At 41.1% G+C, this 27,677-nt stretch overlaps 1 protein-coding gene across 1 annotated transcript; it reads right to left on the bottom strand.

The window, feature by feature from the left end:
• Window positions 1–861: 861 nt before the first annotated feature.
• Window positions 862–26,254, bottom strand: LOC147198239 (POU domain, class 2, transcription factor 1-like). Its single transcript, XM_086124446.1, has 14 exons — window positions 26,209–26,254; window positions 16,881–16,946; window positions 16,372–16,463; window positions 12,836–13,012; window positions 12,033–12,150; window positions 11,842–11,933; window positions 11,563–11,736; window positions 11,347–11,483; window positions 11,077–11,236; window positions 10,727–10,909; window positions 10,496–10,610; window positions 9,885–10,221; window positions 9,725–9,813; window positions 862–7,881 (listed from the first exon to the last, which is right to left on the bottom strand). Exons 1-14 carry the CDS (start codon window positions 26,252–26,254, stop codon window positions 7,610–7,612), a joined length of 2,058 nt encoding a protein of 685 aa, XP_085980572.1. The 3' UTR covers window positions 862–7,609.
• Window positions 26,255–27,677: the final 1,423 nt, after the last annotated feature.

Here is a 27,677-nt window from a genome sequence, read left to right as displayed (position 1 = left end):
GGGAAAACTCAGTTTGTCATGTGGAATTTATCTTTTGTGACGCACAGGAAGGTCCAAGCTGAGCTTCAAACCATGAACCTTGGAACTGTGAGGCAGCTGTACCTATCAGTATCCCATCATGCTACCTGTTTATTTCTGTATACATAATTACATCATTCTTAACCATGCATGATTTTTGGAAAACGGCACATGGTTAAATTTCACATGAATAACATTTCATAGTTTACTGCATTACAAATTGAATTCATTTAATGAAGAATCAGAAGTCTGGGTAGGAAGACAGAGAACCAAATGTTTGTTTTGGCAGCGAGGGAAAACGAATTAGCGGTCATTAGAACATGCTTGCATTTAATTAAAAGTCACTGGGGGCAAAACCTCAGTCAAAGTGCTTTTACATTTCACACCGTTGTCTAAACTCTTGATGTAACTTACACCAACCCGCGTGTTGAAGTCACATTGGGGTGTGATGCAGCCAACTTCAACTTTCATGTCCATAATATGAACAAACACAAGAGACAGTATCTAGCAAACATCACACACACCTGTAACCTTTGGAACAAACATTCATTGAACAATTTTGAAATTTTACACTGTCAGACAGGTAGTCATTTAACATTACATTGAGGACACTGGTTGACAGAAAAATGTTGACACAGATTTTTAAAAAAGAAAATGTCTTTACTTTAGTGTGGCACATCAGGGGTTTTTTCTTTGTAAAAACCTGTTGGGCTACGGGAAAAAAACAAAACAAGGGAAGATTCATAATCAGCAGATTTTTGAGAAATGAGCCATCGTTTGGCCGATTTTGTGCTTTGAGGAACGGCTATTCAGTCCACCTTATGAAAACAAAACAAGCTCATGTCAAAACACTTGAAAATGGTTTAATGATGTTTACAACAAAAGAGAACTGTACACTTACAGTAAAAGATTTGTATATGTGTAAAAAAAATACAGCAGACACACCCATCAAAAACTACTATGCATCCTGATTCACATACTTGAAACTCCTACAAAGTCTTTCAGTTTTATGCCACCATTGCTGGAGGCGTTTTTTTTTTGTTTGTCTTTTTTCCTTTTTGTTTGTATTTCCATGTATTTTTTTGGGAACAGTGTCCCTCAGTGTATTTAGTCCAAGATGGTAACTCTATGTTAAGAGTTCTGCTAAAAAGATTAGACCGCAGAGAAAAAAACAGTAAGAAAAAAAGGCGAGGGGAAAGTGTCCACTGTGAGTAGTTTTACACAATGACTTTCTGAAGATAGACAGAAAGAATATCTACATATTGGATTTTTTTAAAATCGTTTTTCATCATATTTTATCTTTCGATAAAAGCCCTGGTCATTTTGGCTGATATCGCACAACACGCCCAAAAACATACAAAAATACAATGTCTTCAACCTAGTAAGACAGGTCTGCAATTAGTTCCATGCTGCGACAGAGACCGAGAGAGAGAGAGAGAGAGAGAGAAATGACAACAAACAAGAAACGGACTATTATTCCACACACTTGATTTTTTTTTCTTGACAGAAAGATATCAAAATATACATCTGAGCTTTGGAATTACTGAGGCTTGGACTCAAAGCCAGTGCTGGGTTTGTCTCTTAATACACATGCTGCAGGGCGGTTAGGAAGAGAGAGACAGTTGACAAGAGATATCTTTGGTATCCGTGTTTTGCCCATACACACATACACACACAAAAGTTTAAAATATTTGGAGTTTTGCTTTGGGATCTATAGCGCTTGTGAGGGTTCCCGATGTCTCACTTGGGAGTAAAGCATTGAGCAAAGTGTCACTGAATACCCCACCGGGGGATGCATAGTGTCACAGTTGATCAGTCTGTAGTGAATGAGTGAAGGAGGAAAGGTACGGAAGGAAGGACGGGAGGACACAGTGTGATGCGTTTACAGCAGTGAAATCGAGTGGGTTTGGGATGTGTCACTCAAGGGTTGTATGTCCTGGGATGGACTTTTTTTTTTTTCTTCTTTAAACAAAGTCCTTGAGAGAGAAAGTCAGAGGGCGAAATGTGGATTCTAGTAACAGCGCTCCAAATAGACAGACGGTCAGACACACAAGGAATCCTGAGCATGTACAGAGTGCACAGGATTAACCCTCAGTGTGTATTAACAAACATCACCCAGCTACCACAAACAAGTGTCCATCAAAGAAGCCCTCTCAACCACCCCAATCCCGAGCCTCTCTGGGTACCCCCGCCCACCCACAGGCACTGAAAACTGCAGCACCGACCGTGGCGAAAACATTCGCATGCAGTCAAAGCTAATGCACCCCAAACACGTGTGGGTGAGCTGCTCGATGAGGAGCAGTGAGGCAAGAGGGTGGGCCGCATTTATGTACAATCAGTTATTAGTCTTTGGTTAATGTTGTTACCACGGGATGGCGCCACCTTGCAAAGCTGGTGGGAGGAAAGGGAAGGGGTGATAAAGCATCCACACCAGGTTAGTCAGAAAATAAGCAGGATTGTCAAATTAAAAAGGACGAGTAATCCAGGTAAAGTGTGCGAGAGACATTGTTAAAGAAAGCAAACATTCGTGAGTACTGGTGTGTACCCCTCGTGGAGGACGCATCACATCAAGAATGAGCGGGCTTCTCCGAGGACACGTTCATATGTTTTCAAACATTTTCTTATTAAGTAGGTTTCACTCAGTTTTGAGTTAGAAATGAGGTATACTGGTGCACCCACGCTTCATCTGTCAACGTTATGAAAAAAAAAAAAAGGAAAAAAAAGCGCGGTGGGTCGACTTAACGTACCAATCCACCGGGATCTGCAACTTGATCAAAATGAAGCGAAGCAAAGCCAGTTGACAAACTATTGCAGGTCTGAAACCATGAAACAGCGTTTGTCACCAACAAGTGAAAATAGGGATGGGCATTTGTCCAAATTTCGTTGCTCGAATATAGAAAAATACACTTAATTGAAAGAATGTTTTTCAAACGCTATTAAGGATGAAAGAAATAGTGGCCCAACATTAGAACCTTGAGGCGCTCTAAAAGAAAAGCGATAAGCAGTTCACAAAATTTGAATCTGTTAAAACACACACACGAACGCACGCGTGCGCGCACGCACACACTCACTTTTTCAGGAATCTCACAGGATGAGAGTCAACTTGACCTTTTATCATAGGATTGGTACGGTATAGGATAAAAAACAAATTCATGGGAACAGGATTATTCAGTAGGGGGAAAAAAATCCTCTGAGACTCAATGAGGAAAAAGGGGTGACAAACTGTTCAATGAATGAGTAAATTGCAACTTTGGTTGTTTGTTTTTTGTCACGCACTTGACCTACAAATTGGGAGTGGTATGGGAGTCATTCTGTATGGGAGCAGGACAAGAGTGGTTTTCACCAGAATGTGACAGGGTTACTATAGGATGGGATTTTTTTTCTGTGGGAGTGGGGGGTGAAAATCCACTCCTATCACCTACTAGCCCTCTCGAATGTGCACTCTAACCGCAATTGGCTGATGAATATTTAGTATGAGGGCAGACTCGGACAGTTTCATTGGTCCACTGTGATGTGTTTGATAGTTTCATTGGTCAAGATGCGTCGAAACTATGTGTAAATCTATTGGCGGCTTGAAGCTTGTCAGTAAAAATCCATAAATAAATCACCTCAAATTATCAGCCGCAGTGTGGAAAGAGTAGGGAAAAACAGCGCCTGAAGGTCAGGAAAATACATTATATTTCAAAGGAAAGCGAAAACCTGCACTCCAAAGTAGACAGAAGGAACGGCAAATCTGCTGGTTGAAACAAATAAGTGTACCTTATTTTTTCACAATTGCTTCACGACATGGTACAAAATAGCAATCTACAATCAAAAAAATCAACCAAATTCTATTAATTTTAAGATTAATCGATTATTATGCCCATCCCATCTCCAAAGTCAATGATGAAAAAAAATGCACAATGGTTTGCAGACTGCGTTTCAATACTCCACAATGCTCACTCATTCACATCCGGACGCCTACCTGTTGAAATTATTAGTAAAGCTTTTCTTACAGGCATTGCTTGAGTCACACCTAAAATACACAGGTAGCAAAGTGAGCATTTCACACTCAAAATGCCCAAAATACACCGTATCGTGTCAGTGACAATGCACCTAGCGACACTAAGCTCGAACAGACAGACACACAGACAGACGTTACAATGCAATCATGTCATCTACATTACAATAAGGCATAAATGATAACATTTATCGTCTTTGTCAAACTAAGAAAGCCAGTGATCGTGCCCTCTCACACTATACAAATCAGTTAGGCATAAAAAAAAAATGATTGTTTAAAACAGCACAGCAAATCAAGTCCAAAATGACTCAACTAAAAAAATGAACATATAAATTTAAAAATAAACATACTTCAGAGTCTCCGCTTTACCAGCCAGACGACCTGAGCGTCAAAGCGCTTCCCCCTAGCGAATAGACATTGTCATGTCTTTGACTGGCGCACTGACCGCAGTGTTTTTTTTTCTTCTTTTTTGGTCTTAACCGCTTTAAAAAAAATAAAATAAAAAATTAGGAAGATTTGGGGGTCATAAACACTACATTCAGTATGAGTAACATACAGGATCATATATAAAATATGATATCTTACACGTTTGTGTGTGTATATATATCTATATATCTATGTATAGAATTAAGAAAAGAACATTTCTCAGATTCTTAGGTCTTTCCTCAGATAAATATATCAGTAACATCCTATAGCACCGATGGTGTCCGGTTCGTCTCGCAAATGCGTTCGGATGTCGCGTGACTACAAACGGCAGCGGAATAGAACTGGCCTCCATCGGTGCGTGGCGGCCTCAAAGACACGAGCAGCCATAAGCCGGCCGAGCTGCAAAGAGAAAGGCTATTACTTTGGCAAGAATGATCTCTTCGTCAATCACCATGAATCCGCAGAAGAGAAAAATTAAATAGTAGTACGAGAAAAAGCAGTAGTTGTCCTATCATGTACGGTTCCTATGTAGCAGTATAACTTGTGAATGGCGAGCCAAGCGTTACTTATACATTCGACACTGTATTACGACATTTCAAAAAATGTGAACCTTATGTTTAAGTGCTGCTGAGGTATATTCAGTCAAAATTAGTTGACAGAAAAAAAGTACAAGACGATATCTTGCTGGCGACATGCACAGTGATTTCTTAATCACTGCTATATGGTTAGTCAGAAGCAGCAGAACAGTGACGCTATAATTTTGGGGTTTAGTTGAATGTGTGGCACATAACAGTACTCAGCCAAAAAGCTGCAGTGACGAATTGGAGCCAAGGCTCTGAGAAAGCTTTGGGGCACTGCATTGTTTAGATGCTGGTTCAAATGGTAGCGATGACCAGATCTACAGTATATGTTGACTATGGATGGGCATTTGACAAAATCAGCATGAACGATTTATCACTGGTTGTTATTTTGGGTTTGTTTGTAAATTACATGATGAGTGAACAAAGAGTGGACCTCGATAAGAGCCTCGTGGCTCACCATGGTTTATGTCTAAAGGATAAGCACTTTGCAAAATTTACTGTACTTGATCAATTTATGGAGAATATTTGAAACACTATATTTGATAGGAATGACAAATACTGTCTTGAATGTTTTAAACCTTTGAGGAGCAAACTCGACTGAATCAATGGCACCTTTGTTGGTTCCAGCCACGTAGTGGACTCCAATTTGCCCCGTTTGCTTCAGGACACTATGAATCAACACCAATTCCAAACAAACCAAATTCTTCAATTAACCTATTATGTTATGATAGTGGCGAATGAATCCACCAGTAGTGCATTCAATGTCACTTACTTTGAGACGCGATTCATCTCCAAATTCATAATCAATTCCAATGCCCATCCCTAGTGTTGACATAGTGGAGCCTTACAGACTCCTGAGCCACAAAGCCTGCTCTTCACACAATGTGCTAATAAAGCTATTAAGAAATCACGGAGGGGCAGGCTGTTAAAGCGAGCATTCCACCCGTCCTTCTCCAACTGCACCAAATCAAGAAAAGTGGGTGCTGACATTTGTGAACGGAAACTGCAGTGCTCAGACAGGCACAGCCGCTATTAAGGAAAACCACTTTGGTTCAAGCTGTTGTTTTATGGCTGTATTATTTGTACAAACCCCGCAAAAAAAAGGAGTTTTTTTCTGCTTCACAGACACCCAATAGATGCTACTAAAACAGGGCCATCGAATGGCTCTGAGAGCAAATGTTTGGGTGAGGCCCAGTGAAATAAAAATAGGAAACAAGTTTGTCATGCTGCAATCCAGCCCTTCCTTGGTTTTTGGTCAATTGTGCTGCCAATTATTATCTATGAAAGACTTTCAAATAAAAAAGGTAATCTTTGGAAAATGATGAAAATATTGCATTTTTATATTCCGCTGACAAAATGAGAGATTCTGTTCATAAATAGATCAACTAAACTACATCGACTACAGTTACGTTAACAAATATTTTTGGTATATCTTAAAGTACGCAGCCACTCGAACGACCGCAAACAAAAGGGAAAAGGTAATTTCTCTCACAACAGCTCATCAATCCAGTTTTTTTTTTGGTACAGATACTGTGCACAAGTAGATATGACGGTACTACCATTATAAAGAAAAAGATAGAAAAAAATATATTTAGTCAACATCACCCTACATTTAGTGTGACGACCACACCCCCTGACGGGTGATCTTAGTTCAAACCACTGAGCCTTGTGGATCATTTGGTTACTTAAGTCTCAGTGTCACTCTGAGCTTTACACAACACGCGGAGATGTCTGCCCTCCATCTTTAACCACTGTTTCACTCCATGTGTTTTTAAAGCTGTTGAACGTTTTCAGTCATTTTCCATCAGTGTCTACAATCGGCAATGTTTTTAACAAGCTCAGCGGCTGTTAAAAGTCAGTGTTTCCAGGAAGAGAAACCCATAGAGACCAACCAGGTCCCTGCGCTTCTTAAAGCAATGATAACCTTTATATCGGCCACTTATTACTTGTTTTTAAAGCCTTACAACCACCATTTTTTAAAAGAGATATTTAAATCTTAACTTACTATACTTGCAAAGTTGGGAAAAAAACAATACATTAAAAAAAAAACAAAGAAAATAAAAGTGATATGATTCATATCAAGGCCTGTTCCAACAAACGTAAAAGTTGATCCCCATTAATGATAACATGTATTATGAGGTTAGTAATAAGTTAAGAGCAAAATCATTTTTTTCTTCAGAAGTTGTTCAGAAAAGATGTTAAATGAGACTGCCTGAAATAGAAGGACGTATGTACAAAATGTGAGGAGCTTGACAGTATCGAGGGAAAATTATCTTCCTGGTTCAAGAAGCCAGTCCACATTTGGCTACTGTGTCCAAAGATCATAAAGATTAAGAGAGAAGAACCCAGAAGCAAAAAGGTCAAGCACAACCCTGTGTGGTGGTTGTTGTTTTGTTTTTTTGGGCGTGCGAAAGCAAAAGGGACAAGACTAAGTAATAACAGATACGATGGAGCAGATATATGTGTGTGTGTTAGTGAAGCGCAGAACCATAAATCAAACGACCTTGCCTATTTCCTGTGCCATGTGTGAGGAGAGCAGTGCACAGCTCAAGAAACAGGGCGTTCATTCCGGATGCAGCCGGACTCACTGCGCCTTGGAGGCAGTGGTAATCGTCGTGGCTTGCACAGGCACAGCGGCCGTGGAGACCTGGTGATGGCCGTCAGTGGTGACCTGCAGCCCGCCCGCCCCAGCCGACACCAGGCTGACGGGGTTGCTGGTGAGTAGCGACAGGTTCTGGGGGTTGAGGAAAAGTGGTGTGGTCACCAAGTTGGGTGCGTTGCTGCCAGATGCGTTTGCGAACAGCAGGTTGCTTCCATCCAGTGCCGTTATTGGGATTGTGCCGCTTGACGCCAGGGCTGTAGGGACACCGGTAGTGAAAAATGAAAAAGTTGTTTGGTGTCTAACAAATAAACGAAAGATGTGTCTGAGCAGTGGCATTTCTATTTGGAAAAGAAATCGGTGGAGCTTCAACCACCGATACTTATTTACTTCACTGCAAACTTGAAGAAAATGTTTGTGCAATTGGACAATAAAGATATATAACCGTTTGGGTAAGTGTGGAGCTTGTTACTTCCATGTATTACAGTACCGTCATCATGCAAATTCACCTAGGTGGGTTATTTTCTGTGGAACCCATCTCCAACTGTTTAACAAAAAACTCAATTTGTGGTTTTTGTGCACTTTCTGAAACGTCCTCAGATGCCACAAGATCATGCCCAAGATAAGTCTAATAGGAAGCTAGTGCATTCGTGCCAAAGAACTATGTTGACTTCACTTTTCGACTGGGATCTCATCTTCCCATGTAGCTGAGGAACTAAATTTAGCTGAGGTTGTTAAAAGAAAAGAGTCTTTGCCACATCTGCATGTATACATGCACTTTGGGAGGGTTTTTTTCCCCCCAAAATCAAAACACCTGTCATACATATATTTTTACGGGTTATGTTTCGGGGTGTGCATCTCTTGTATTGCTCACGCAAGTCTCGAGCTTGCGGACTTCAAGAGAACCATTACCGTTTCTCTTATATATATTTACCAGCAGTCTAGATGGTCCCTGACACCATGCTGCCACTCACGGGTCAGTTTTGGTACGACATGTGTTATTTGTATGGTGTGCAGTGTCAGTTCTATCCCATACAGCACCCCACACACATGCATAAACACTTAGAGCAGTAAGCATACATCGTGATTGTTTTCCTTGTCATGTGTGTAAAAATCGGTTACGATGTTATAAATCATTGTTTAGAGCACACTTCACAATGAGAAAGTAATGCACATCAGCACTTTTCATTCAAGTTCTTAAATTCTTGATTAGTCTAAATAAGCAGAACTATTTGTTTAATTGAGACATGGTGTCTACCAGAGTATTATCTGTGTGGTTTAAAATTAAGCCTGCACGATTATGGCCAAAATGATAAACACAATTACATTAATCACCATTTTAATCATGATTATGACTCACCTTGTGTCTATCAGGTGACCTTTTCTCTGGAAGTGGCATTTGCATACTCTAAGATTCTGTATTTTTAATGAGGCGGAAAGGTGTAGATGTCATTTTAATGAGGTGATTACATTTATAGTGGGAAAATCCATTAAACACAAATTACAAATCCGAGCAGGGATATATTGTCTGTCTGGAGAGGATATTTATCTTTTAGTATGCAATGAATGTTGCGATGATGTTGAGATGAATGTATTCAGCTCAAGAGCACTTTAGTGCAATGAATGTCCTTTGCCTTTAAGTCATGTACTGTACATATTCATTTGTAAACAATTTGATTTGATATTTTAGTAATCCACTTAAAATTTAACACTCGAAGCACACACCTGTAGAAAGCCTTGTCATAGGCTATCAAAACTGAATTGTAGTGGCAAAACATTCTTGAGCAGAACTTTTTTGTCACCCCTCGCCCCCACAAAACACTGTAATACCCCATTTTGTAGCTTTATTCTTTTCAATCATTTTCCGAAAGTCATCTTTATATTAATTGTAAGAAGCAATCATTGGTAATATTTGGTGGTTTGTTTTTTTGGGGATTTCTCTTTGCTTTTGTCAATTTTTCATTTCTCAGGCCAAGGATTTGGGGACTATGATGCCTCGCATTTGTATTCATACATACAGTACACATGTATGTAGATATATCTGAGTGATCCCACCAGAAAATATTTGTGAAGTAAAATGAGGCATAAAATGATACTTACCTTGAATTGTGGCCAGCATGCTATTGTTCATGACAGCAGGAGTCAGGGCACTGCCAAGGCCACCGGGGGTCAGACTGAGCACGGCCCCACTGCAAACACACAGTTATAAACTATGGAAGAAAACCACTGACGAGATGATAATGAAGGAGGAATTACTAACCCTGGAGGAAAGGAGGAGGAGCCCATTAATCCTGGATTCAGCCCTGCCGCAGCAGCCATGGCCGCAAAGCTCGCGCTGGTGGGCAACTGGGCAGCCCCCTGAAACGCTGTGGACAGACCTGGTGCAGCCACCATCACCTGGCCCGTTCCGAGGGTGGTGCCTATGGATGTCGGGGCCTGGGTGACGATGGCCTGCGCCTGAGTACTGACTTTATTCTCTGTGGTGTTGGACTGAACAGCCGTCCGGGACGGACTTAGAGACGGCGAGCTGGTTACTGTGGTAATCACGGGTGTGGTGGAGATGACAGATGCAGTGTTTGTGACTCCAACTGTGGTGCCTTGGAAGGAAAGTGGGTCATTAGGGATTATTTGGAGTGGGGAAAATGAGATTTATACAGTACAATGTCCCAAGTAAAAAGCTTTAAAGGTCTAGAAATTGTACTAGAATTTTCTGAATAAGTGTCCAAAATAAAATGTGTGATGTGGCGGTATATCACACAAGCCATCATGAATGCTTCAGAGTCTTGTTCATTAGGAAGGATATTGGAAAGTGAGGTAGGAATACCCACTGGAAATTATCATAAATTTGAGGTACCAGTGTAACACACATACCTGTGAAGGATAAACTGGACACACTGGTGCTGGTGAGAGGCATCACTGGATTTATAGTGAGAGTGGTGGGTGTGTTTATCGTCGGACTGTTCACCAAGCTTGCTGTGCTGGCCACCTTGAAAAATAAAATATGAATTGACTTCTTATGCCAACATTTCTTAAAAACCAAATACGAATCTAAGGGCAAATGAGCCAACTGAGCCTGTATTTCTTGTGCATGTGCTTCCTCACCAAAGGGCTACTGGGTGTAAAGATGGTTTTTATGGAGGTACCGCCTATGCCGCCTGTGCTCGGGGGGTTTATCCTTTTCTCTTTCTGACGGCGATTGCAGAACCAGACCCGGATCACCTCCTTTTCCATGTTGAGCTGGTCAGCGATCATGGTAATCTCTTCAGAGGTAGGTTTTTGGTTCTGCTTGAAGAGGGCAAAGAAGCCAAACAGACCTTGTCAGTACAGGTCACTTGTGACTACCACATCTTTTAACATTAAAAAAAAAAAAAAAAAAATGGTCCGCCCAGCCAGTCTCATTGCTTCAATTAACGATACGCAGTATGTTGCTTTAAATACAACTGGTTTCTAACCTCCAGAAAGCTCTTTTCTAAGGCCACGCGGATGTTGGTTTCTATACTAGTCCTTTTCTTCCGTCTGCGGTTGATCCCCTCAATGCCCATGCCAGGGGAGCCGAGGGCACTGGGGGTGGACAGCCCCAGGTCAGATGTCAGATTCTCTGCACAAACAGCACCGACGCAACAGAAGGAGAGGGAGGTAAAGGCGAGGAACTGTCGAGATGACCGCACCAATTGGACCGTGCACATAAAATATGTTTGAGGAGGTTCAGGGACAAACCTGCATCATTTAGCCACTTCTCCAGCAGTGGCTTGAGTTTGCACATGTTCTTAAAACTCAAATTCAAGGCCTCAAAGCGAGAGATAGTTGTTTGGCTGAAGTCGTTTCCATACAGCTTACCCATGGCCAGGCCAACGTCCCCCTAGTCACATGGAGGGACACGGAGTGTAACGAAAGACAATATTACAGGAGCCATAAAATATATTCCATGGGCAGGGTACCTGTGTAAAGCCGAGTTTGATTCGTCTCTGTTTAAATGTTTTCGCAAACTGCTCCAGCTCTTCCAGATCACTTGGCTCCTCCAAAGTGGGCGTATCCAGCTGTTTGGGTGGCGTCTGACTGTGGGGCAGCGACTGAATAGGTGTGGCTGTCGTGGTACGTGTCGGAGTTGCAGGCTAAATGTTACAAAGAAATAAGAAAAAAAAAGCAAAGCAATAAGATTTGAGAGAGGGTGCTAAAGGGGTTTTTATGAAACACGTTCATCTGAAAATAACACCAACCTGTGCTGCAAGAGTGATGCTCGGTTGCGTCGGCAGGGGGTTAGCTTGGCTTTGAGGTAGTTGAGTGAGAAGACTCTGCGCTTGCAATATGCCTACACAGTTAACAACAGCCAAGGGACGGAAGATAATAAAAATCAGCTCTTGTTACTGTCCCTCATCTTTTACTTCCCCTGAGACTGTTGTTTTCTTACTCTGCTGGGCCTGTGGTGTCTGGGAGATGATGAACTGAGCGGGCTGCAGCGGAGTGGCGATCGGGTGGCCGGGCTGCACCAGCACAAACTGGGGCAGACTTAAATTCTGCTGCTGCAGCTGCCGAGAGAAAAACAATATTTTTAAGACGACACATATGATGACTGCCATTTAGGTTTACATCATCTATAAGGGATACGCTAAATATCCTCTACTGCTGTTTCGTCGTCATGACAGGTCTGCAGCTGATGTTTTCGCCCAATATGTCGTTGCCCGTACATTGATGAATTATTCCATGTAATTCTCATGGCACAAACACAACATGAAGCTATGTTCACAATTTAGCTCAATTCCGATTGCTTTGCCCATATATGACACAGATCAGTTTGCCCCCCATACAGTAGAAACGTACAATTCGGATTTTCAAATCCAACTCCGGGCCTCTTTCGTATGTGGATATAAATCAGATATGTATGTGATGTGTCTAGTATGAATGCTCATCCAGACACATTTGACCTATACGTCATCAAAAGCCCAACATGCACTAGGCGCGGGTGTGGTTGAATGCTTGGTAGGAGATTATTGACAATAATCTTCCACAAATCTGCATTCTTTTGAGAAACAGTGCCGACTTTAATTACACTTGAAACATGAAGCTTGAAGTTGAGTTATTTGTGGTGAGAGTAATAGTTCAGTAAACGGTTCATTGATTACAAAATAATTTGGCATTTCAAAACATTACAACCCAGGGGGAAAAAAAAATTCCAAATAAATAGAAAATTGACAAGAATGATGACTATCTTACAGGAGATATCTGGATGGGCTGTGAGAGGGGTAGCTGAGTAATGGGTGTGGCTGCAGAGGCTGAGATACTGGCCCCACTGGTGCCGTTCTGCTGGTTGGCTGAATGCTGCACCGCCGCAGCCAGGAGCTGAGCCTGGGCCTGGTGGATTAACAGCTGCTGCTGGGGGGTCAGGGTCAGCTAGGGGAGAAGAGAACAACACACAAAATTAGAAAGGGGGGCGGGGGGGGAATATACATCTCACACAGAGGGAGAATTGAATGGTACAAAACATGGGTGCCCAAGTGCAGTCCTCAAGAGTCCCTATCCAACCTGTTTTTCATGTTACCCCTTGGTTCCTTGCTATAGATTGGAAGGCACGGACCTAGTGAATACAGGTCAATGGGATTACTTTATTTTATAGTCTCGTCCCCTCACTTAACTTTTCATAAAGCTATCAAAGTTGAATTTTTTTCCTGTCATAGCCTAACAAATGAAGTTAGGCAGGCAATATGGACGGAGACTAATGCAGTTGAGCCAGGCCTAAGTGCGAATATCCATGATGTCACTCAAATCAAACAGCACAGCAATTATGACTTCCGTTTACCCAGCCAACCACTCTATTACATGAAGGCATCGCCTGTGAAACATAGCCACTGAGCCGAGATGTGATTAGCCTACTGAGGCAAAACATGTTTTGCTTAAGGAAATATTCAGAGACAATCTGAGGGCCACAAAGATGGAGCAGACAGATGTGGCAAAGTTGGCACTCGCCGTGTAGCAATGAAATCGGGGCAAGCATTCTCACTTCGGTCAGCCGTATGGCCGTAAACCAGCCTATAAAGGCAAAAGGCCACTTATTCCTGCAATCCATCCCCCGGCCAACATGAGCTGGGTTTGAGGCAATGTGCTCTGGTGGACGGAGGTCGGAAGAGCACTTCCGGAGTCTTCCGACTTTGACTAGTGGATGGGGAGAGGCATAAGATGAGGGTTGTTGACTTGGTGAGCTCGTCTTTTTAGTATGGCTGAAGATGTTTTAGATCATGTATAATTCAGACCAGACATTTTGAGCCTTATTTCATGTATAATTCAGATCACAAATTTTGAGCCATCTACTAACTGATCACCTTTGGCGAGCGGCTGAAGTCTCTGCGGGAAGTGAGACGATTTCAAGTCAAAGAAAAAGTGCAAGAGCGAGCACTTAAAAATGTGCCGCAGCCTTTTGAGACAAGGGAGGTGCGAGGGAGGGCAGGCGCTGCAATTGCTAATTAAAATAGCGGTTATGTGGCGCATGTAAATCCTGCATAGATTTGCATATTCCCTGCCATCTGTTTCCAGGCAACGGCGAGAGCAGCTAATTAGCATACAGGCTTGATTAATCTGCCTTGTTGCCTGGTGACGGCAAAGGAGCCGGGGCTCATTTAAATGAGGTTGTTCTGCCTGTGTGTGTATATACATGAGTGCCAAAGAGCAAACCTCTTCAAACGCAACTTAAATTCCTTCTTCGAATACAGCGGAAACTCTTTAGTGAAACCCAGTCCATTCCGTTACGCTGGGTGACTTCAAATTGCTATAATTTCAATTGCTACAAACTAATATTTCGTCACGATAATAAAATCTTGGCAAAGTATAATTTTAAATTTTTTTATTGTTTCAGTGCATTCCAAATTACAATGCCAATTATGTGTTCCCCCAAATTTTAGTTTATGCAAATTGAACTGGAAATTTTCAATTTATCAAATATTACAGAATAATTTGAATGTTTACAAATAAACCTGATAATTTCTTTTTCAAAAATAAAAAGGAAGTTTTTGTTGAAATGCACTGTTTCAAATTATTATGCACAGCAATTTTTTCATAACATTTTGTAGGTTGTAAAGAACTGAAAATTGTCATTTGTTGAATTTACAACATCAGGCTATTGTATTTGATGAAACCAGACGCTATTTCAATGAAAAATATCTTAACAGGTCAAGTTACATTCCAACATATGACCTCTTATTTGATAGAAGCTTTGAACGTCTTGCATCCGTTGAACTTGATAGCTTTTGGACAGCTTCCGCTTTAATTTGTCTCTCTGATGTCCGCACAGCCTCCCAGAGCTGCTGTTTGGATGTAAACTACCTCCTACCCTCATCATAAACCTTTTGCTTCAAAGGTTCTCAATGGGGTTGATGGTCAGGGGACGATGGGGGCCACAAACAGGTTACTCTCCTGTTTTGCCCATAGCAGCCCATAATGCGGAGGAATTTCTTGCGGCATAACATTGTCATGCATGAAGATGAATTTGTTTCCTTACTTCTGTTCTTTGTTTTGTAGCATCGAACAAATTAGTCAGTCAGAAACTCCACATAGTTTTCAGAGGTTACTTTCACACCTTCAAGGACCAGCTCGTGTCAGGACTCTGCTGCTAACTCCCTGCCAATGTTGCTGCCTGGTTAGGGCATGGTGGCCTATTCCATCTATTTTGACCATCCAGGTGTGCACAGCACTCATCAGTCAACAATCTTATGCTGCAAGGAATACCTTTGCATCATTGGTTGCTGTGGGCACAAAAGGGGAGAAACACATGGTGCGGCCCCACATCTTACCTCAACCCTGTTCAGAACCTTTGGAGCATCCTCAAGCAAAGATCTATAAGGCTGGGAGGCAGTTCACATCCAACCTTTTGATTTCAGCATATACAGCCTCTGAATACTCCAAATGCAACAAATGACAATTTTCAGTGATTTACCAACTATAAAATGTATTGAAACACTGTTATGCACAACAATTGAAATTATTCTCTAACAGTTTACTTGAATGCTGAGTGCCGTTTATATAGACTATTTATAAACATCTGAGGAAAAACAATTTGCGTAATAATTGCAATGTACTGTATATGTCAAGTAAAAAGGTGAGGTCGTATGAGAATCGTGTAATTAAATGCAAAACGGTTCACCGTTTCAAGATTGTTCCGGTGGATTTTTATGAATATTGCTGGATTTAAGCAATGTGCAGTGTACAAGCGTTATTGTACTTGGCAAAGAAAAAAACCCCTGCCATATAAGTGAGACACGCGATTTGGGTTGAACCAACTCCAATCACCAACTGACAATCGGGCGGATGTTACAAAACTGCAGTTGTTTGTTTAAATTCAGCCTGTAGCCAACTTGAGTGACGTTTTTGACAATGTGATCGCGATATAACTTCAACATCGCAGCACCCACATAATGGTCGATGGAGATTTCCATCTAGAAATAGTTTCAGACAACACGTAGACTGTGCAAAAGAGGGATTATGGCTCTGGACCTCCTCTATGCCCAAGGCCAATGGGAACGCAGCTATTTTTTTTTTTGGATAAGATTATTTTACTGTATTTCTTGTTTCATTTTTATTATAATCATTTTAATTATTGTGTTAGTGATGATTATTTATCATCATACGTAAAGCGCCGTTACAGCTGTGATTGTTTTTTTCAAGTCTTATACAAATATACAGGAGAGGACTTGAACAAAAGTTCCACTGTAACTCATTTAAACCAGATTTTCAGAATGAAGCATGTGTGACCTTCTTGTTACCTGTTGGAGGAGGGCTTGTGCGTGTGCATTGGTGATTGCACTTGTGGTTGGCACGGTCGGCCTCTGAAAATCCAATCCATTGATTGGGATCCCTGCGGACGGACACGCAGTCAAACATCTGGCGAGTTCAAGGATGTTTTTGCTTACACAAGTACAAATACAACAATGGAAACCCACAATGAAGAAGTATCACTGCATTGCTGTCGACATCTGTTGTCAGACCTTAAGTAGCAACCTGCATGGATCTTGTTTATCAATACAACCATGCATAATCACTAGCACTTCTTTGTGAATACCACGCAATGAATATGTTTTCATCTAATGAGTGTCAAATCATTAGTTTCATTGGCACCACGCAAAGAAGAAGTTACTCGAACATTTTATCGTCGCTTTGGTCCAATTCAGTCATCCAACATGTCATCAGCTGTTTGGCAACTGTTACAAGTAGGAATAAGAGGCCTTTTGAAAGTCAAGGAGCAAAGGAAAGGAATGATGGAAAATTCACTCACCAGTGTTCCTGTCACCACTTTCCATTGCACATTTAGTAGTTTCTGACTGATTATTCACTTTAACATCTGAAAGAGACAGACAGGAGAAAACATGATGATCCAACATACAGTAATTATTCTCTTTCGATTCTAATCGCTTAAATGTACTTCATCTCGGCATGACGATCTCAATACAACCACTGTAGCCCAAAACCACAAAAGGGCTATTTGGAATGGAATGCATAAGCATAGCAGTTTCTAAAAAGTGTCTAAAAACCGTCAGGTTGGTGTTTTTCATTTCTATTGGGACCCACTACTTATTAACTCTATCGCAGCCCCGTTTAAAAAAAAACTACAGAAAAACTCACCAGCCTAAGCTCCACCTGTGGTCTCAAGCATGGTTGCAGAGACTATTGAGTGAAAAAAAAAAAAATACCTCCGTCGGGCAAACCCCTTCCCCACTTTTCAGTGCCTCCGGTGCGAGGCTCCTCCCACTGCCCTTTTCCCTCCCCCCCTCTTTCGTGGCCCACTAGCAGCGGTCAAGAGCAGCAGTCGCGCTTTACCGAGTAACACTGGGATATGCGCACGGACAACGTTAACAGGGTTTAAGCAAGCAGCACTCCTTCCTGCTATCTTCTTTTCTTGTGGCACTGCCCCCCTCTCTCTCTCTCTCTTTCCCTCTCTCTCCCCCCCTCAACTACATCACACAGCCCAAGTTGCTATAGCTACTACATCACACAGCCCAAAAGTCTTTGGCTTTTCTTGTTGCACTACTACACGAAGCGTACAAGTGATGTGATGATATAACCATTGGATAAAGGCTGGGAAAAGTTAACCACAAAAAAGAAAATAAAAATAAAAAAATTGAACCACACACAAATTTCTGCCTCAAAACTATCATTAATAATTTTAACACCATATTTATGACACCCGGAACTAATATTTGGCCACTTCAATGTTAACTGCACGGACATTAGTGCAATACTCAAATATTAAAACAATGCCCAAGGTCTTGGTTGTTATAGACTAAAAAAAAGGGAACAAAAGGTTTTATGTAGTTATTGCAAAGTGGAGATGATGGATCTTGGAGACAGGAATGTGTACTCGTGGTGACGAGCCGGCCGGCCAGTCGGCGGACGCCTACTACAAGAGGTAATAACTCCACTTTAGTGCCTTTTAAGTAAACTAGCGCTGAACAAGCTGAAGCCTTGTCACAGTGCGTCGTTCACTACTTTACGGGAGCAAAGCATTAAACGGTTAAAGTGCTCGCGTCCATTGCCTGCGGGCCATCAAAACAGCCTAAACGGCTGCGAGAGGCACTTTACCCAGAAAGAGAGCATGACACTGATTCCAAATCTGCAATCATGTCGATGATCGATGCATATTTTGGAAACTTTAACCTTTTGACTTTTAATTTGAATGTCAAATTGACCCTGATGATCACATGATCTTTTTTTTCCCTTCATGAAACGTAACCACTAACCTGTTCTCTAAAACAAACATTTCAGAGATGTTCTATTTTTTGGTTAAGCAGCAATAAGTCAAACCCTCAGATTTTCAATGAATATTCAACAAATATTCAATGAATATTCATTGAGTAATCATTGAAAGTTGAATATTCACTGAGTAGTCATTGAATATTCATTGCAAATTTAAAGTATGGATACTTTGATTCCTTATTGCTGCCAAACAAACAAAAAAATGTACGTTTCTTAAAGTTATCCGTTTTAGAGATGTGAGAGATTACATTTCCTGAAGTTTTTTAAAGTCACACAATCCACAAGGTCAATTTCACAGTCAAATTATAGGTCAAATTTTTATTCGATTTTTTTTCTCTTCCCTAAAGCATTTACAATGGCCGGCAAGAATACATGGCTTTTCAGTTTTACGAGACGGTATCCCCGGTGAATAGCAGCGATCCACTGTTGTTTAGATATTCATTGGAGGGGAGGGGGGGTTGGCATGGAACAACCTATTTGTAAAAAAAATTTTCCTCTCCACACACAACTACTTCACTAAGTCCAATTCACTAAAAAACAATGAAGCACACATTGCTTCTTTTTGGAGTACGGTTGAGTATGCCAAGCCGGGACTGAAGACATGTATCGTTTTTTTTTGCCTCGCGAATCTAATGATTTCAACTTTTAAAGTAGTAAAGTTGTTTTTCACAATTATAATTTCACATACACTTGAATATAAGAATCGCTGTAAAATCGCTCCCTTGACACTCTGGAGGAGGTGGGCAACAGAAGGATGCTAACGAAGCTAAAAGCTATGATGGACAGTCCCTCCCACACCCTCCAGCCCGCCCTGACAGCACTAGGTAGCTCCTTCAGCCAAAGACTGTTACACCCGCGCTGCAAGAAGGAGAGATACCGACGCTCGTTCCTACCGACTGCTGAATAAAAATAATAACAATAACAATAATAATAATAATAATAATAATAATTTAAATGATGTGAAAAACAATTGTAAATAGCACTGCGATTTATCCATTTTGTATTTATATTGCACTTAATTGAACGGTGTTTGTTTGTTTTTTCTTCTTTCTACCCACATTCTTGCTGCTGTAGGCTGTAAATTTCCCCAGCGTGGGACAAATAAAGGATATCTTATCTTAAAACAAGAGAAAATTAAAACTACTCAACGGAAATGAATGTGTACATATTACACTTTCAGGATCTTCATTGAGATTAAATGTATTGCGACAGTGACAGTTTGAGTATGAAACTGATTAATTCGCTTCATTTCCTGTTGGTAAAACTTGTTTTGAATTTAGAACAACTATCTGTTCGACATTGGCGCTTCCAATGTATTTGCGAAAAAAAAGTTTCTCTCCTCTTGCTAGGAATGAAACAAATGACAAGTGCAGCTGGCGCACTCCACCCGAAGCCGCCTCTTCCAACTCTATAATGATGCATAATCAGTATTCAGTTGATTAAAGCCGTATGCAAATCTTCCGCCGCCTCGTTAGAAATGCAAGACTTTGAAGTCCTTCGAGTGACGCATTTCACACCGGGACGGAATGAAAGCTTTCTGCATAATTTAAAGGGCTGTATAAATATTTATCAGCTCATTAGCATATTAATTGGATGTCTTTTAGAGGACTATAGGAAAAAAAAACAGGGAATAAGGAGGGCGGTGAGGAGCTGCAGAGGGAAGGTGAGCGCATAGCTAAAAATTAATTAGGTAAGAGCAGGTAAAGGCTGGAGTTATCCCAGACAGCAGAGTAAGTGCCTGTTGGTTGACTATTCATGCAAGAGTGGCTACTGAGATTCCACAGAATTCATGGACCCCGGGGATAGGCAGTATTATGAGGATTGCTGTAGGGATGTGAGGGTACTCAGTCAATCGGAAAGAAATAACTTTGCATTAATGCAACACAAGCATGTCATTACTTATAGGACACCCTGTGGCTCAAGCATTCCACAGCCAGTGGGTGGCAAGCAGATTGCTGCCGATGTTTATGAAGTGGTTGTGGAGGGGGATTAGCATATTTAGATTGGCTTTTACATTTCATTAGTGTTTCACTTTTGAAGGCGCTTTGAATTCGTTTTAGCCAGTGTGTTAAGACAGCGGGGGAAGCGTGTTGTGTGTGTGGGGGGGGTGCACATGTGTCCAGTGAAGCCCCAACGACGAGACTGGAATGCGTGGGACAGTCCGCAGGGGGAGGAGCTGAGCAAGTAACACCTTTATTCAACTTCTTCACTTATCCACCCTTGCCCCCGTCTGCCTGACAAGACGGATTTTGCATACTAGTCAAACAAACCCAACAGTAACTAGTATGTACGATATCATGGCAAAGCAAACACATTTGTCACTAAAAGTAAATACAGTGAAACAACACACATTCCCAGTTTAGCATTCGAATGTTATTTAGGTTAGTAGGCTTGCTGATATTATTGATGACGTAATGTGAAGGCGGGTTGTGCTGAATAATTTAACTGCTGAATGCAATCATATCGGTGGCAGTTGGTGGAAGTCTCGTATCTCCATTTTCAGGGGAAGAAAAAAAAATGTCATGTTCATCCAACCTTTCATATTGCACTGTCAGAGAGAACAAAACATTTTCAACAATGTACCCTGGTCAATGGTGGGCAAAAATAACAGACTCACATCAGGGCTCCAGACTGCGACCAAAATGGAGGCCTAGGCAACCTTTTTTTTTTAAGGTGGGTGAGTCAAAATTTAATGTGGTCGCCCATACATTTTAATGCTCCCTCCAACACAATCACTGTATTACACATTGCAGGTAAAAGTCACCACAGTTACCAGCCCTCTATAGTTTCCGCATCGTGTGCACGCTGAATGCTTTTGACTTGCTCATGGACCGCAGATGTGCATGATGTTTCATTCACATTATAGTTTGCAGCATTTACACCAGCATGGGTTCCACTCGTGCGCAATTGGTTCACGCGTCCCCATCCATCAACACCAGCATTTATACTTTGCCATGTGTGACTTACTGCAACCGGGGGGAAAATCAAGGGCAAACTGCATTCCGCTGCCAAGTGCAAATGAATGTGCCATCAGGAGCCATAGCTCATTTATTGTTTGTCGGTGATTCTAACCCATACGTACACCAGGTGATGAAACTTCAGAGATATTGCAACTTGCTACAGTATCAAACACTTAACTGCTCTGTCACTGTAATGTCACTATAATATAGCTGACATTACAGTGAAATTGCCCCACGACGAAACCTACATGGCCGAAAATCCCCCTTGGTGTGAAAAAAATCTACATGCATTAAAACCATTCCCACTTTTCTGCTCCCCTACAACGAAAAATCCCCCTGTTGCGTTATATGAAATCCTTTTCTCTGCCCTTGCCTCGCAATGAGATTCACTACAACGAAAACAACAACCTCAGCCTACAGCGACTCCTACTGCTTAGCTCGGAAACGGCAACAGGAAACACCACAGTGGCTTACACATGCGCAGTAGTACAGGAAGTATTTGTTATTGTTAGTTTCAGATGCAGCACGAACGTTGTGTTGCTAAAATGGCTACAAAAACGGACCTTTGCTGACCAAGGAGTGAAGAAAAGCTTTAACGCTTGAAGGATAAAAGTAATAAAAATGAAAGATGGAGGAAGCAAAATAAAAAACATCATGCAAGAAAATGATGTAAGTGAAAGCAAATGCTGATCGTAAATTTCGCAATATTTTTCCTTTTTTTTTCTTTCTGCGCTGGCTATATGAAGTGTCAAATAAGTGTATGCTCATACGTATGCACTGTTGGAGTAAAAATAAAGAGTACACATACGTGTGTGTGTGTTTACATCCGAGATAAATTTGCTATTGTGAAATGTCCCCTGTTGTGAAAAATTTCTTGCCGCAAACATGATTTCGTTGTCGAGGAGTTTCACTGTATATATTTTAGCAAACTACACTGGTATTCTCTGCAGCTGATTTGGGAGCAGCCAATTTGAGGAAACACAGTGCATCACATAAGTCAATTGCAAGCTGCTTTGGTTACTGTGTGAATTCGACATTTTGTTCACAGAAGTTCAAGTTTCTTGATTGCTCACTTTTTTTTTTTTTTTTATCCAAACCAAATCTCGGTTTACAACGTAGACTTTTGTTTAACATGAGTGATGTTCATACCATGGGACAGAGACTGCAAAAGCTCAGTGTACATAAGTTATTCAGCTGGTCGATGTGAGAAAGAAAAAAAGACTGCTGCGGAACAACGCATGAGACAATTACCCTGCATAGAGAATTTTAAATGGCTCTCTCATTAGCACAGTTATACGACAAAGGCTGTCAGCGGTTAATGCGAGCAGAGAGATTCAACACGAGACAGAGACCAAACATAATTAGTCCATCCACATTCCCCTCAAGCGCCTATAATCTTCATCATACACGCGGCGTACATCAAGATAACGTGTGTATGTCTGAGCAGTGAGCTGACTGTGAAACATGCTGGACATTATTCTCTGCAACTTTAAGCTTGAGGGAGTTAACTGTTCAAATACAGGCTGTGGCCTTCCTGCGTGGAGTACAATACTCTACAATCTTTATTTATAGAGCGCTTTTTGACTGATGAGAAGTCACTCCGCCTCTTAAAGTCAGCTGGAATAAGCTACAATTCATCGGTGACCATAATGAGGATAAGCAATACGGAAAATGGATGGACGGAGTTAATAATCAAACAATGTAAAAAAGTGACATCGTGTAGGATTCAAACAAACATTTCTGGAAAAATCCCAACTGGCACAAAGACAGTTTTGTTTATACTTTGGCTTTTTGGAGATCCCAATACAGTGGGGTATGATCGATGGACAAAGAGGAGAAATGTGATGACAACTACTGAAAACTGAATCAGAATTAGCAGTCCATGTGTACTAGCTACTTCCTATTCAAAAAATTGCCTGATTTCTAACACACCGACATAAAATTCAGAACAATACATACGGCATTTAACTGGCCGTGTAAAGAAATAGCTTGTCATGTTAGGACATAAATGAGTCTCAGATACGCATCACACAAGGAGTTATCTGTTCGGTGCACAAGCACACAACTGTGATTCATTACAATTTTAACCCACTGTGGTGGAGAAACTTGTGCGACTGGAGCTTTCTCTGTACCTTTGGGAAGGCATGTTCTGAATTTATTACAGCAGCGGATGCATTATTCATAACACACTTGTTTACATCAATGAATATTCATGACGCAACTACAAGGCTGAAATCGGGGTGAACTGTATAACCGATTAAATGGGGGGGGGGGGGGGGATGCAAATGGCTTTCTTATCAGATGTAAATATTCAGGAGTTTAATAAGTAACTTGTAGTTTGACCAGGCTTTACAGGAGGCATGTGCCATTAATGAAACTATCACAATCCATGATGTCACCATATCGCATAAGCTACCAACGCGGCTCACTAGACCTTCTTTGGCAAACCATCAAACGATAAACTATATATTTTTTCAAGAATGTTGACAAGAGACCAGGAATGTGACAAGAATGTTTCCAGAGAATCCTGTCCACGAAAGTTAACGAAGGGTTTGAAATCATTCTTTAACAACCACAAAGGTAAATTTAGTTTCAAAAGTCAACCAAATTGGAGCAGTGTCATTAAGCATGAGGTTCCACTGATATTGATATTTAGAATTTATTTTTGTGGTTTAAGAAAAAAGTGACAAATCTGAAGTATTATTAAACTATCACGACAATTATTTTGGATCTTTACACATTTTAATAGCTTCATAGTGTAACAATTCAATTCGTGCTATGTCAAGTCGGGAGGAGACACAAGCTCCTTTCAATACCCTGCTTTGACTTGCAAAGACACTGCATATTTTTCCTGTCTGAATGCAGCGCACACATGCATGCATGCATGGGTGGACAACATTGTCCCACTCAGTCCTCTAGGTGCTCCACAAAATTTATGAACAATGCATGGACAATGCGTACTTTCAAGAAAGTACATTTTTAACACTATTTTATTCAAATGGGGGAAAAAAGCATTGTCAGAATTTCCAGACTTTAGGGACAGCCTGCATAAAAACCATATGAGTTTTTTTCATCATCCTTTGACAAATGCCATATTATTTTAACCTATCCACTACTCGCAAAAACCAACAAACAAAAAATAATTGAAATTTGTTTGCGTGCTCGTTACATTATCTGTCTCCATGTATTGCTCCTCCTTTGCTTTAAGAGTCCGAACACCACGGCACAGACTTAGCCCATCTTTGGCGCTCAACTAAGCTGACTTTTCTAAGGAAAGCTATTTGGTTGATTTAAATCTTTGTTTTATGTTCAGTTGGACAATAAACTTCAACTGGGAGAGGCAATAAATGGCTTGAAACCTCTTTTCAGCAACCTTCTGCCAAACCACTACTTGCTGATAAGTCAGGTGAACTCACGACCACCATTAAGCATTTTTTTTTTCACCAGTCAAAGCAAAAACAACAGCTTATATCTGGAAGAGTCTCGAAGTTTGGTGACTTGTGTAAGTTGAGGGGTTCGTTGTTTTTGAATGGATGGCTCTAATTTATGAAACTGCAAAAGGAGAGATGGACTCCATTTGAATGCAGTTTTATTGACACGATCTTACACTTGTATCTAAAGGCACCACTGTTGTTGTTTTTTTCTTCAGCTGTTGTACTTCAATGAAAACTGTTTTGTAAAGTTTTTTCCCCTAATAGAATTTCTATCGAGGAGAAACGCGATACCCGAGTTTGAGGTCTAAACGTGTTAAATACGCTGACCTCCCCCCCTTTACACAAACAACAGAAAACACAGCGGCATCAAGCTGCGTCTTGCCCAGTCATGAAAGCTTCCAGTGAACAGTTAAGAATGCCCTGACTGCCTGTTATTATTGTGCCTTTCCTGGAAGTGGGCCTCACTACTGCCCCAGGGTGGGGAGAGAGGAGAAGGAGGGGGTACAGGTACTATCTTTGTACCTGTGTGGGGAGACAAAAGGTGTCGCCAATAAGTCTGAATCTTTTTGAAAAAGGGAAAGCACGGCGAAGCGTTAACTGTCCCAAAAATAATACAAAAACAACGTGAAACTGCCATTCTCTTGATGCAACTGCGTTTACTTTGCTCGTTCAACGAGATCCGGAATTTTAAAAACATCGGCCGCCGAATTCGGAGCCCATTCCTCGGATTGTTGTTACCACCGCTCGATAAAATCTGCTCAACGGCGCACTCCGGCTCGAGCAGGCCCCGCATGAATAACACAACAGGCTACTGTAGCTCCATACTGCGCCGAGCACAAAAGGATGATGGAGGAAAAAAGGCAATAAAAAAAGCATACAGAAAGTGACCATGTACTAATCACACAACAGCAGAGAGCATTGAACGGTTGTTTTATTTCAACCGGTCACAACAGAAGCAGCAAACCCCGGTGCTCGTCTCGCCGAAAAATGAATATGCAAAGCTGGTTCAAAAAGCATAGCACACCGTTTGCCATCAACACAAAGCCTAGCGCTTAGCATTCGAGGCTAACGCTAGCTCGCTCGCCATTTCAACTTCAGCGCGGGTCTTATTGAAATACAGAAATGTGTCAAACGCGGACGCGACTTGGTGTTTATTAATAAAATATGCTAAATGGTGTTTGTCGATAGAGGTATGAATATGTAGCGGCCATACAGGCGTCTAATCACACAAAGGGGGAGGCATGTTTCCCCCGTGTAATTTGTCGTCGGACGGCCAATAGCTCGTTTCCTGCTATGTCAAATTACAGCTGGCTAGCGTTTCCAGAGATGAATCGGAGGAGTCGTTATCATCCCTTGCCGTTAAATCGACGTTCCCTCCACGCGTGTATTCGTTTCTCATAAATTGTAGCGGCCGTTTGAATATGAGTATGAATATGTAAAATGCGGTAATCATTACCTGCTCCTGAACTCTCATCTTGACTCGCTGCTCCTCCGTCCGCCATTTTGAATATTTAACCCGAAAATCCCAGCCCTGCCTGCTGGGCGCGCACACGCGTACGAGCACGCGCAACCCGTGCAAAGTAAATACAGTACAGTACAGGAGTGACTAATTTGCATACATAAATAGTCATCTATTTTTTCCTTTTATTTGTCTTGTACTATAAATTTAGTAAAAAGTATCAAGTAAAAAAAGGGGGTTCGATTGGTTGAGTGACTACATTAACCCTTGACAAAAGCGGATGTGTTATTCCCCATGTATTTTTCTTATTCTGTAAATTAAGTCAAAAGAAAAGTATGTATAAAAAGGGTGTTCCACTGATTGAGAGACTAAATTAAAATTACAGCAATTAGGTTATGCTTCTTTTAATATAAATCACAGGTGTCAAACTCAAGGACAGTTAAAGTTGAACAAACTATTATTCTTGACTTCTGGTTTCAAAATTAGTTCTTTATCAATTTGTTGTGTACTGTATATGTAATAATTTGAGGGGGTACATTTATAGGGGTTCAAAGTTATAATGACACTTCTAGGAAAACTGTAATGACAATGTGGCCCGCGACAAAAATGAAAACACCCCTGCTAAAAATGGTTAGAAATAGATATATATTTTTAAAGTTCAATTTTAAAACCTGCAGCTGTTGTGAAAGCGAGAAATAAATAAAGATGTATTGTATTGTGTTGTAAATTCTCTATTCATTTTTATTTTCTGTATTGCTTAACCACAGACAAATGAAAGACAATAGACATCAAGAAGCTAAATGGAAGTGACCATATATGGTGCCAGGTCCAACTATTGTATACTCTGAATTTCCATATTTTCTAGTCTATTTTGTTCTATTGATGGGCAACTACACAGAAGACCTGCTGAGCGGAATAATAACAGGAAAATAATTTGACCTATTGGTGGCTCGTGGCTCGTCAATGGATTGGTATCCTCAGAAATATGGCTTTTCAATCCGGGTTTATCTGTTCTTCCTTTGCACAGGAGCTGCAACAAAGGATAACCTTGGAATGCAATTATTACCCCTACCTACATTAGAACAAAGTGTACCTTTAAAGGACAGAAATTCACCCTTCTTTCTGGCAAAGTGGTTCATTTTAGTCACCATACTACAGTGTATTATATGAGCAGAGTAAAGTGTGGGAGAGGTATTTGATGGGAACTTTGGAGGCGACAGAGCGCAAACACAATGTACTGAGCAGAGTATTCATCACAGGAGTGAGAGGTCACTTAGGCCCAAGTGCTACTTCCTGGCACTGAATGCAAACTACACACTCACGTTTATGAGAATTCTCAGTGACTTCCATGCGCACCTGACGTCAAACAATTCGGAATGCGACCCAGACTTTAAGGAAAACGAGGCTTGTAAAATTGGACAAAATGTCTGACATGTTGGATTATCGTGATAAATTGACGGCATTAC

The sequence above is a fragment of the Hippocampus guttulatus genome, chromosome 11, assembly GCF_054856545.1.
Source record: "Hippocampus guttulatus isolate MCC_2025c chromosome 11, RoL_Hgut_1.0, whole genome shotgun sequence".
NCBI lineage: Eukaryota > Metazoa > Chordata > Actinopteri > Syngnathiformes > Syngnathidae > Hippocampus > Hippocampus guttulatus.
The sequence above is the reverse complement of the archived record's forward strand: the minus strand, read 5'-3'. Positions and strand labels throughout refer to the sequence as shown.